This window comes from Pecten maximus, chromosome 4 (genome assembly GCF_902652985.1).
Source record: "Pecten maximus chromosome 4, xPecMax1.1, whole genome shotgun sequence".
In the NCBI taxonomy this organism is placed as follows: Eukaryota; Metazoa; Mollusca; class Bivalvia; order Pectinida; family Pectinidae; genus Pecten; species Pecten maximus.
The window spans coordinates 31,664,422-31,677,939 of NC_047018.1; the positions used below are offsets into that span (position 1 = coordinate 31,664,422).

The 13,518-nt window shown below is 36.5% G+C and overlaps 1 protein-coding gene across 1 annotated transcript in view; it reads left to right on the forward strand.

Annotated features, from left to right (window-relative positions):
* LOC117325821 (regulator of chromosome condensation-like) overlaps positions 1-9,006 on the forward strand; it is a gene marked incomplete in the record, with an annotated part of 15,456 nt that extends 6,450 nt beyond the window's left edge. The window contains 6 exon segments of the mRNA XM_033882307.1: positions 2,347-2,418; positions 2,687-2,833; positions 3,167-3,280; positions 3,581-3,739; positions 4,080-4,188; positions 5,790-9,006. Of these exon segments, the coding sequence (XP_033738198.1) occupies positions 2,347-2,418; positions 2,687-2,833; positions 3,167-3,280; positions 3,581-3,739; positions 4,080-4,188; positions 5,790-5,859 (671 nt within the window).
* Between the last annotated feature and the right edge of the window lie 4,512 nt (positions 9,007-13,518).

The following is a 13,518-nucleotide window of genomic DNA, read 5'->3' on the forward strand; positions in this document are numbered from 1 at the left end:
GGGCCTTGTAGTAGATGGTTACTACCTCAAAGGACAACATATGGGAGGGCGATTTAGCATAATTAGGGTAAAGTGTCTTGCCCAAGGACAACCACAACTCATTTCTCAGTTTCCTCAGAAGTAAACCCAACACAGGCAGTGAGCATTGAACATTGCACTACAGAAATGCTGACAAGGTGGGAGTGGAATCTACTAGTCCAGACATTTAAGATTACCACAAAAATGAGTTATCTAGGGACTTCCATAGAGACATAAAAACAGCTCGATTTCTCTTCTCTCTAGATTGTTTCATAAAACATTCATTTTATGTTTTAGCAGACCATGTAAAATACATTGATCTTTTGGGACAAAGGGGGAGGGCCAAAAGGGAGCAATTTGGCTATATTGTTATGTAAAATTAGGTACTGTGATCTTTCCCCACCCCTAGGGACTTAGTTCCTTTGTTATATTTTTGTAACTGTTGAGATCCCCACCTAATAACCATATATAGCATTGCTGGGCATCAATCTTTATGTAAAAATAGGCCCAGGGGTCTTCCCCATCGCAAGGGACTTAGTTTCTTTAAACACAATAGTGTTGTAAAAATCATCCTTGTGGTCTTTTCACACCCCTAAGCAGTCTCGACTTTGTTTCTGGGTTATATCTATGAAGAAGTTAAGATACTCACTCCATAACCATACATTGTTTTGACATCAACAAATAAAGCTATTAACGAATTGAACAAGAACATTATTTTTACATTTGGTCAAATCCAACCAGGTGAGCGATACATGCCCTCTAGGCCTCATAAGTTTTCTGTACTTAACCTTTTCCTCAACATAATTAATCAGCATTGTGCCATTCAACAAAGAATTAAACAATTTGGATATGTCCAGTCTGATGTCTGTGTCATAACTATTGCGAAAGAAATAATTGTACAGTACAAGAAGTTTACACTAATCACAATAAATATGGATTTTATTGTACTGGTGGTATACAACCAAGTTAAAACTTTGATGGATACATACCAAAACAAAACGTCAATATTGTATACTTATTAATTTAATTAAATTGTAACTTTAAAATATGAGGGGATATTCATTTCAGAAATTTGTAGCTGCTAATTTAAACCAACACAGCCCGATTTCTTATATACACTGCTATGAAATAGCTTCTGGATTTGTGTCATAGTGAACTTGAAATTGAGTATTAAAGTCACTGATGCAATTTCTAGATATTATATCCTGCATCTGATTTCCTGAGGGAAATACTTATAGCTAGCAAAATGTACAATTGGATTTGAAGGAAAGGTGCCAATATCAATAAATTTGATAACACTTCATCTTTGGAAACTAGGACAAGTAGAGTTCTATTTTTCTATGTTGTAAATATAAGAGAGCTTTTCAGATGATAATATTGTGAACAGTTGTCAAGTATATATCAATATCAACAAGATTTTCATATTTTATATAGAAATTGTTTCAATCTTGACAGTAGCAAGGTGTTGAGGTGGCACAGTGGTAACACACTTGTCTTTCACCTATGCAGCCTGTGCTTGATTCCCTGATCAGACATGAAAAGTATGTGGTCAGTAATGGTCACCTGTCTTACCCTCACATGCTTCTATCTGGCCCAAAAGAGTGATAGATAAAAGTTGGGCCATATAAAATAAATTGGTTCATTCTCGAGCCAATTTTTGAAAAAACTGATGAGGGATGGCTTTTTTTTTTTCTCTCTCTCTCTCTCTCTCCCTTAAATTTTACATTCATCTACATCACGTAATGCCCAAATAACGACACAGTTTGAGCAATGTTCATGTTTATTTGGACTTGATCAAAGCTGTCTGTTTAAAACTTCCCAACTCGGGGCGAAACATAGCTCTTTCAGTTTGTTAGAAAACATCCATGTCCCAATGGCCATGGACCTATACTTTATCCCAGTGTATAGTTTCACCATTGTACAAGCTTTATTGTTGATCCTTTGCAAATCTGTACGAATATCAAAGGCATCAGCCACGAGGGTCGTCAGCCATTTGCATCAACTAGGTCTCTTTCGCACTTATTAATTATTACTGCTTTTCATTCAAACGCTTGAAATATCGTCAAGACTTCAACAAACTTTTTCCAGATTTTCCTCCATGTTTACGGGCATATTAGAGCTATTTTATTTAATTTTTTTTTTTTGCAATAAAATTGATAATGTAGCTACAAAACTCTTTGATGCGGGCGGGTCTTGGGGAAAGTTGATTTTTTATGGCCTTTATGTAACTTGTTCGCAATTGTTGTAAAATAATTTTTAAAAAAGATCGTTTTTTTTTTAATTTTATTTTTTTGCATTTATATGATAGCTAATATTTTTATGTTACAGGCTGTGCTGAACAAGGACAGTTGGGAAGAGTGGCCGAATGTTTTACAAGCAGAGGAGGCAGAAAGGGCTTAAGTAAATTCTGATTTTACTGTTTTGCTTAACTTTCTTTCATTGAAAAATGTATTTGTGCATGATATCTTAACAGAAATACGCTTGACACAATTACCACCATACATATAAAATGCTGCAAATTTCATTAAAACAGTTAGTACAAAATTTTCATTGTATTACCACAAATGGATAGTTTGCCTTTTGCCTATTTAGAGGGAAATGGATTATGAATACCGTACCCAGTGACCACGTAATATGTGATTGATTGATTTTTTCTTTTTTTTTTAAGGTTTTATTTTGACTCCAGCTAAAGTGAAGTGTAGGCGAAGGAAGACAGTTTTCAGTGATGTATGGGCTGGCCAGTTTGCAACCTATGCTCAGGAATCAAGCACTGGGGAGGTGTTCTCCTGGGGACTCAATAATTACTTCCAACTAGGTACTGTACAATATCAAAACCTATTCATTGAAATTAACAAGTTTGCTGCTCTTTGTTAAGAAAGGGAAGTTTTTCTTTACTGTAGAGTAACAAAAGGAGAACCATGGGTAAATTGTAAATATTAATAGGTTAGATAAAGAAGTATTGTTTGGAAAGGAAGAAACATTTCACTATAATCTGTAGCTCATTCGGCATCCATTTATCCGTCACAACTTCTATGATAATAAGACAGTAAGATGATGAATCAGAGCCTTAGGCTTATGTGGTTATTGTCAAACTAAAGATAATGTATTCATGCAGAACCTAAATGCTTAGTTTTTTTTTAATTCACAGGGTTTAGTGACATGCAGAATCGCTTTGTACCAGAAAGAGTTGGTTCCTTTTCTGGCAAGAAGTGGCTGAAATTGGATGGTGGCCAACATCATACAGTTGCCATGGACACAAATGGTATTAAACATCATTCATTTTGAAACATTTTGGATGTTTCTGTTATTTAGCTCTTACTGTCTTTTTTTTTACACTATTCAAATTTGTGTTATAGATCAGGAAACTATATTTTAAATTAATTATAGATTTAAAGGAATCTGTTTTTTAAAGCATGTCACAGAAGAAAAAAAACATTTAAATGTTACCTTGTTAGAGGAGTTTCTGTGATGCCTAATAGGAGAAAATTAAGTAAGTGCATTGATTCACTGATGATTCTTCCTGGGCAAAGCTTCACATATTGATGATTTCACTTTCTGACAGGTAAAGTATATACACTAGGCAGGTCAGAGTATGGCCGCCTAGGGCTAGGGGAGAATGTCAAAACAGAGAAGACAGAACCTACAGTAGTGCCAGGAGTTCCCGAGGACTGCATGGATATAGCGGCTGGTCAATCAGTTTCTTTTGCTTTGACAAAATCTGGTAAGTTGTAACAATTTTTTTCACCCTGAGCAATAGAGTCACAATTAGGATGTTAAACATTCAGGCTTTAATTTGGACAATATTTTGTTATCAATAGATGCAACAAGGTCTCATTTCTGAGAGGTCTCCATACAGGCCTCGAATAATAAAGGACAGTTCAGGTTCAGAAGCTGTGAATGAGATTGAATAAAAAAATCAATTACTAATTAATATCAATTGCTCCAAGAGAACCATGGTGGTAGATATAAGCCATATATGGCTAAAAAGGAATAAGTAATGATGTATGCTGTTTCAGAGACTATATATCCAGAATAGGATTGAGTAATAATGTTTATTACAGGGGCTGTATATGGCTGGGGAATGGGAACAAGCCAGCAGCTTGGAATAGGCAATGATGATGATGATGCTTGGATACCTACCAAAATGGGTGGAAAGCAGCTTGAAAACAGGTGAGACTTACAGTTCAGATAAAGATTTTTAAATGTTCAGTGCATCTTTCACTTTGTAGTTGAAGGATACGACTTAAAAATACTATCAAAATAGGCTTTTAAATGTTTAAATACTTTAAACTTAATGTCAAATTTCATCATGAGATGGTCGGCTAATTTGAAGGCTGATAGACATATTGGGCATGACCGGCTATCCAACTGTAAAGCAGAAAAAGGAATCAATAGAACAAGGTAAATCTTGTGAATATTTTGCGGTGGGAAACAAGTAGACAATTTGCACATGGTAAGATGGAGCTTGTTACAGGAAATACGATAAACACGCGGATAGTTTAAACACATTTTTTAGCTAGTTATAGTTCCAACTCTGGTTGTTTATAACTGACACTATTTCGGATAGTTCAAACTTGTCAGATGTAGAATGTAAAGGAAGATTTTTTCGGCAAACTCCATTGAAAGCTTGCGACGACAGGCCCAGAAAAAATGCAAATACTTAAATTTGATTGACAGGCACATTTATGTTATTAGATTGTATGTATGATCATTGGAGTGCGTCTGTGATTTAATATATGCCATATTTATTAAAGCGTTTATTCATTTTTTTTTACATTGCAAAATACACCACACACAAGACGAGACGATTGCAAATTTAGGCCCCGACATTGTATAATTAACATGCGATATTTGTATTTGGCTGTATGGCAAACTATGAAATTATCCATGTATTTTCAAATAAAGTGTTAACTTAGCATTATGATTATTTGATTGTGACTGGATATCTCTTTAATTATTGCCAATCAAGGTATTACCTGAAAACCTGCGACCTCACGCTAGGTAAGCAGGCCACGCAAAGTAGTGTCACTTACAGTTAAGTTGAAAGGATCGGCTGCCCTGTCGTGCTGTAACGTGATGAGCATTCATATCCAGTCAAAACAATCAACAAGTGTCCCCATTAGTGATGGATAATTTTGCATTTATCAAATATATTTGGTAGATAATAAGACTGGGCATATTTAAAAGCAGACATGTTGACGTTCTGACCTAATTTTATCAACATATATCGCCTATTTTTACAGTAGTGCTTTCGTAAACGCAACAGGTTATGTAGACTTTGCTTTCAATGTATTAGAGACACCATTTATTACAATAATATAGCGATAATTTCTGATTCAGATAAAAAATATAACCATGCGTAGATTATACTGTACAAATGTTTAATTTTTGTGTCACAAATGGAAAGTACTGTACTGTTTTGGGGCCTATATAAAGCTACACATTGCCTGAGTGGCTTCGCACAACAACCATCATAATTATCTTGAAATGATGTTTAACAATCAATTGACATTGAATTAAATAAAATACGATCATTTTACTTAGTGCCATTGTTCAGGCCGCTGTTGTTACGTACAATATTTACAATGGATGTGTTTGTGTCTAATGATTTTACTCTGCCAAGATTTTCGCCGATATCTACTCCGATAGTTTTAACTCGCACAAATTTTCTGAAGCATAATTACAAATAGTTCGGACAAGCCGGAGGTTTACCGTGTGCTACATTTCCTATGTATGTTTTTGGTCAGTGATATCTGGTATGTCTGTTTTAGGTCGGTGATAATGGTTTCTTCTGGAGGACAACATACTGTATTACTTGCAAAGGACAAGCAAACTTCCTGAATTGACTGGGAACACAGAAATTAGAAACGCATGGCTTCCTACCATCGATGTGATGCTGGATTTGAGTTTATCCATAATTACACAGGCTGAAATTTGGGATTTAAATTTCTCTTGTGTTCAAGCTCATGAAAGGTGACTCTATGACCAGATGACATTTTAACCATGTTTTGATCTGTTTTATCCTGCTGTTGTAGAAACTTAAGTGATGAGAAGTAGGCTTTGGAGAAAATAGTGATAAGCTGTGATGACGTAGCTTTATCAAATTGAACTGAACCTGACCCCTTGTTTGTGATGACTTTTGACTGATTGTTAATGAAAAGCAATTTTGCATGTTAAATGTCTTGAGTCTAGAATATTATTTACTCTTAATAACATGTTTTTGTTTGTCTCATCTATTCTAAATAGTCCTCGCATTTATTTGACTCCACCATGTCTGCACAAATTATTTTGATGTTTTATTAGGTTTGAATAGTGATATTGTCAAACTGATGTCTCCTTGTTCTTTGTATCAATCTAACATTGTCAAACTGTCCTGTAACCATCTATATCATTATCAAAGTGTCCTTTGTAGTCAAACCGTCCCTTGTTACCCATCTGTACTGTTCTCAAACTCTCCTTTGTAGCCATCTGTATCATTGTCAAACTCTCCTTTGTAGCCACACGAGACCTTTAAAGTACCATGGACTGTCTGAAGTGTTGAGTTGTTTTACACTATGTTGCAACAGTATCTATTTCCATTTTCAATTGTTAGAACATTTTCATAACGATGCAATGTGGATTTTAATTTAAATGTCTTATAATTTATATTGTAACCTGCGAAACAAATTCATGACAAATTTCAATCATCATTAGAGCCCTGTAAAAAGGTGGTCACTCTGGTGTTATTTTCACTTCTTTTTCTTCTTCTAAAGTCTAGTGAAAATTTCAGGAAACCTTTTTTTTTTGCTTTATTTTCTTCAGTTTATATCAATTCCTGATGTTTCACACATAGACAATATTATATTTAGATGCAGTGTGCATTGGGATTTTTCCAAGGCAAGGTGTATGTAACCTAGCAAAAAATAAACATGTATCATATAAATGTCGGGTACAAGTAGGGGCTCTTAGTAGTCTTGTCTGTATTTTAGTTGCTCAAAGGAAATTGGAGCAATAATTGTCCGAGTATGCTGGTAAAAAGACTACCAGTGAAATTGTTGATTCTGAAGTCTGGTATAAAACTACTCCATCAGAGCTTCAATGCATGCAAAATGTGCAAGAAACTGTTTTAATAGAGAATAGAATACTGGGAAGGACTATAATAATCCTGTATTAAGCCCAGTCATTAACATTTGAACTATTTGACAGATGGCATTTAATAAAAACAATAATAAAATCAAATAGTGGATATACCACAAAAGATGAATGTTGAGAAGTCGTGTTATTTTAAATACCATATCAATCAAAATCATCTGTATTTACCGGAGAATTAACCAATGGATGCCTATTGCAATTCATTGTAAAAGCTATTAACTAATGCTTTATCTTTTTCCTGCATTACTTCATAACTTGAGATTTTGTATTAGTATTACAGCAAACAATTATATTGCAAAATGTTAAATACCAGTAAAGATTGAAGTAATGTTCTTTTGAAGTTGATGGTGTAGGAATGTCCATTAAATATTTGCCCACTTGACTAATTAGTCAATTACTGTGGTAGTTAGGCGACTTGGAAAAGTAAATATCAGTTATACATGTCTTTCAAGTCATGAGTTGAAGCAGTATTTTATTAGTCATACAACAGTTTATTGCATTCGCTGCTTCACCAAAGGAAATATGTCGTTGCATCAGAGTATTCACAATGTGACTAGTTATAAGTTAGTGTGCCATTAAGTTCAAGAAGTGTCTGTTATCACAGCATATCTCCTGTTGAGGTAAACACAGCGATATTGAGTTTGTAACAGTGAGTCTGTAACAGAAAATTTGGAGCTTTGCTTAAATAGATTTTGAGATGAGTAGAAGACAAAACATTTTGCAGACTACACATGTACTCTGCTTTAGTTTATTAAGAAAAGATGGAGCACATATTAATCACAAATCTCTTGAAAGCAACAATTCAATTGAGCTTAAATAGTTATAGAACCTGTTCACAGTTGTGTAACAGATTGTGACATGTAAGAACAAAATCCAAATGGCAAACATGTAATATTAGAGTGAGCTGTTATTCGTGAGGGCAGTGTCTATTTAGTGTTTTATGGTGACCGCTTAAGTGCCAACAAGTGTTCAAATTTAGCTATTAGTGGTTTTAACTTAATGTAATTTTTGTATGAATAAGTACCTTTATGTAAACAGAACATGGTTGGAGAGCATGGCAGAACATTGTACATTTCCATAGCATTCACCTATTTGTATTGTGAGTTTTGTAATTACTTAAAAATGACCAAATGAACATGTTTAGATAGTGATAATGAGTTGATCAGCTATGTATGTCAAGTTTGTTGAATGGAAGTTTGATGCGAGAACTATTATAGATAGGTTAGATTGTATGAATGATATAGTACTTGTGTAACATGTTTGTGAACTGTCATTGTTGGCAGGTGTTTTTACATTAAAACCAAACAGTCCATCAGTAGTTAATTATAAAAAGCTGTCTGAAGAAAGCTCAAATAATGAACTAAGTGCAGCTGGCATTGTTTCACGTAGTAACTCTCAGTAAAGTGAATCTATTGATCATATCAATAACAGGTCATGTTATTGTATCATTGTTTAGGTTGCACAGTTGAAATTACTATATATACTGGATGTTACCGACTCTCACTGGGACCGGTTGTAATCTTCCTCTCAGTAAATTACCATAAAACTTAGATAATGGTATCGGCCTTACTATGAACAGGTCATGGTATCGATGATGGCATCGGCCATACTATGAACAGGTCATGGTATCATTTTCTAGGTTACACAGTTCAGATAACATCATACAGTTTGGGCATGAAGTGCAGGTGTTTTATGGTAGGCGTGAAAGTACAGACTAGAAGTTATAGGTCTTACAAGTTGTTGCCAGTTAGATGCATGAGACATTATATAACTCTGCAATTTGTTACATCACGTTTTCTCTCATTAGAAAATAAATTTTCTGAAAGCAACTTCCAAAAATTTTAACAGGAAGGTTCAGAAAAAAATCAATTATGAAAACTTAAAAAAAATCATCTTTTTTAACCATGTCTGTGAAAGTTGAATGAGATGAAATTTTATTTACTGAAATAACTTTTAGGTATTTTAAGAAATCTGTTTTAAGTTCGTGAATAATTATTTTATTATAGGTAAATATTGAATAAAATCTTAATATAAAAAGCACCTGATGTTGTATTTGTGTTTAGCAGTCTTATTATTAGGTCATATAGCCAGCTGTCTAGAGCGGCTAGCGGTTTGATGGTAGTCTCACAGGTAAGCCTGCAGGCACTCAAGCGTGTCCAAAGAAAATGGCAATCTAAAAGGACAAAATGGGATTTTCCTCTGAAAAGGGGATTTTACTCAATCTGATGGGAATCGCTAGGATATAATGGGAATTAGCTCCCCAAACGGTAATTCCCTCAGAAAAGGTTAATAATTCCCCTTCGCGCGAGGTAAATCCCATTTTTAGCTCACCTGCCCGAAGGGCAAGTGAGCTTATGCCATGGTGCGGCGTCCGTCGTCCGTCCGTCCGTCTGTCCGGCCGTCCATCCGGCCGTCCGGCGTCAACTTTTTCATTTAAACAACTTCTTCTCAATAACCAAGAGGCCCAGGGACTTAATATTGGGCCTGTAGCATGCTGGGGTGAAGGGCTACAAAGTTTGTTCAAATAAATGACCTTGACCTTCATTCAAGGTCACATGGATCAAATAGGCTATAATCTTCAAACAACTTCTTCTCAATGACCAAGAGGCCCAGGGACTTGATATTGGGCCTGTAGCATGCTGGGGTGAAGGGCTACAAAGTTTGTTCAAATAAATGACCTTGACCTTCATTCAAGGTCACATTTGTCAAATAGGCTATAATCTTCAAACGACTTCTTCTCAATAACCAAGAGGCTCAGGGACTTGATATTGAGCATGTAGCATGCTGGAGTGAAGGGCTGCAAAGTTTGTTCAAATAAATGACCTTGACCTTCATTCAAGGTCACATGGATCAAATAGGCTATAATCTTCAAACAACTTCTTCTCAATAACCATGAGGCCCAGGGACTTGATATTGGGCCTGTAGCTTGCTGGGGTGAAGGGCTACAAAGTTTGTTCAAATAAATGACCTTCACCTTCATTGAAGGTCACATGGGTCAAATAGGCTATAATCTTCAAACGACTTCTTCTCAATAACCAAAAGGCCCAGGGACTTGATATTGGGCCTGTAGCTTGCTGGGTTGAAGGGCTACAAAGTTTGTTCAAATAAATGACCTTGGCCTTCATTCAAGGTCACATGGGTCAAATAGGCTATAATCTTCAAACGACTTCTTCTCAATAACCACGAGGCCCAGGGACTTGATATTGGGCCTGTAGCATGCTGGGGTGAAGGGCTACAAAGTTTGTTCAAATAAATGACCTTGACCTTCATTCAAGGTCACATGGGTCAAATAGGCTATAATCTTCAAACGACTTCTTCTCAATAACCAAGAGGCCCAGGGACTTGATATTGGGCCTGTAGCATGCTGGGGTGAAGGGCTACCAATTTTGTTCAAATAAATGACCTTGACCTACATTCAAGGTCACGGGTGAAATTTGCGATAGCCAAGAGCCTCCAAGACCTGATATTAGGCCAATAGAATGCTGGAATGAAGGACTAGAAAATGTTTAATATGAATAAAACTAGCTTACAATGCTATTTGAATAAAGAGGTAATCAACATAGTATCTTTAGAAATGACCTCATCAACTTCAAAGTTGCTGTAGAGCCAGGTGAGCGATACAGGCCCATTGGGCCTCTTGTTGTATTCCCTAGTGGATCATCCGACCTAAAGTATCCGGATGACCTATGGCCATTGTGCTCCTACGTCCTCATGAGCCGTCCTCCGTCAGATATGTGTACGCTTTCAACGTTTTAGACGAATCATGTTTCACCAGTGGGATTGATCTGTGACTTGGCACAAATGATCCTGAAATAGTGCTGAATAAGTGTTCTTATTTTAATGACAGTTCTGAAACGCAAGATGGCCGCCATCTTAAAAAAAAAAAAGATGCCGTCGACCTGAAAACTGGATGGAGGTTAAATGTCATCTATACAGCAGAACTAGGGCTGTAACGAGTACACGGGTCGCTTTTGATCCCGACCCGGGTTTGAAATTGTGAACCCGAAACTTTTTACTAACATAGACTAGTACTAACTACTATAGTTCAGCGAAGTACACATATTTCAAAGTACACCGTAGCCTTGACACACTTGAGTCATCACATATAGATAATTAAACATTGTTTTTAGTGTTCTGTAAACATGTCTCCTGTATGAACAGTAACATTGTTGCATCGTGTTGACACCTTCTCATGACCGGGAAACATGCTGCCTCGACACCGATTTTACTTGTAACACTCGGAACTCCGCAATGTACGTTAGGCAAAACAAAAACACATTAGAGAAACCTCGAATGGACACCAAATAAACATTTACCGAAATAACAATGTGCTGTCAATAAAACAACACTTTCATCATGTCGTTTTCGTGTGTTCTCATACCGGAGTTATTACAGTAGAGCTTTGTTTACGGTCATGCGCATAACAAACTGCACGTATGTCAACCAAACAACATGGCTTTCTTGATTGAAGCGCGACTCAATACGATGTTTTTTTTCATCAGAGTACATATCATGACTTCATCAGTAATGTTCTACTAAGAAGTAAGAACTATTCAAAATATTCATTTAGCACAAACAAATCCATGTTCATAATATCGAAGGCCTCTCCTGTTCTATCGTAAACGTCCGTGAATGGCTACAACTAAACAAGTCTACAGCAAACGGGTAACCGGGTACAGGTCGGGTTGTAAAGACCGAGTACCCATTGAAGGACGGCCTCCCGTGCGTGCGCCATGCATGCGTGTGGTGAGTGCGTATGTGTGTTTTGGGAGGCTGCGGTATGTTCGTGTTAAGTCTCCTTGTGATAGGCCGGAACTTTTGCCGATTTATAGTGCTACCTCACTGAGGCATACTGCCGAAGACACCCAGCAGGACACCCCACCCGGTCACATTATACTGACAACGAAAAACCAGTCGTCCCACACCTTATATGCTGGGCGCTAAGCAGGAGCAGTAACTACCATTTTTAAAGACTCTGGTATGTCGACTAGGGGACAGAACCCAATGCCTTCCTCACAGGGGCGAACGCTCAACTAAAGGCCAAAAGTGAGGCATTGTCAAGGGAGAAATCAGGAAGAAGAAAGAAAAGAAAAGACAAGATCCCAAATTTAGTCGCCTCCTACGATCATGCAATGGGGGGCAGCAGGTACAATTCTTACGTTATTTAACGATGTTGAATTTTAAACACAAATAAGTATCTAAAGATTTTCACAAAATTAGTAATGTAATGTACCAAATCGTTTGTTTGGACATGTAGTTTATCACAATTACTAATGATTTGCTTTAGATGCTATCAGTTTCTTCTATATAGTCTAATTACTTTGTGGTAAGGTGTAGCATGGAATAGTTCTAAGTCATGCAATTGACCAAACCTGAAAAATATCCAAGCTGTTATGCTCGCAAATGTCTATAGCACAGGATAGGAGCATTTTTTTGACCGGATTTTACTTTAATGTACGTATAAATGCTTATTTTGTTTTGACCTTGGAATGCAAATACGGGTGTGAATAATATTACACAAATATGGCATATAGGGAGGCAACTTTGTGATCAATGCTGGAATTGGCTCACAAATGCTTGAAAAGTACTGGAATTCATAATTGCTATATCATGCCTTTTCAGGTTCCTTAAGAATGGTTAAGTTATCACAAGAAAGTTGTAGAAAGATTTTAGTCGTCGGCATTATTTACTTAAATTTTCGATGATATTCAGATTGCGATATTTGGTTATAAGCTCACTATGCCGAAGGAGCGGTGAGTTTATGCCGTGGCGCAGTATCGGTCATCTATCAACTGAGCAGATCGATTTGGAGAAGATTTTGTACGGTGGCCTTCCATGCTGTATTGCTCCCTATAACGTACAAAACGCAACATGACGTCATGGGACGCATTAAGGCTGCTATATATTTTGTACCTATTGGATTGATACATGTGTACATTCTGATAATATTTTATGTGTATCTTTTCTTTTATAAGTCTAATCATTTAGTAAATGGGCTTGGTATACAGTAACCAGGTAGGGTGTCCATTCGTACGTCACTCCATGCAAAGCTTGCGTTAAAGGGGGTCTCATTAAACCAATGGACAGATTTAGTTCATATCCACACCACTACATCTCGACATAAACTTCGAAAGTTCATCTACCTATAGGTGTATTGACTTCTGAATAACAAAAACTGTATTGACTATGTCGATATTGTATACCAGATATAGCCTTAATTCAACGACACTACAGATTCTTTAGCAACTGACGATGACCTCGAGCTGCACTTACATTAATCTGTATGATAAGCGTGATGATTTCAATTAATTTGGACATCCCTGCTTCCCTTGCCTGCGTCGTTTACATGTCCTATATTTATTATCACAA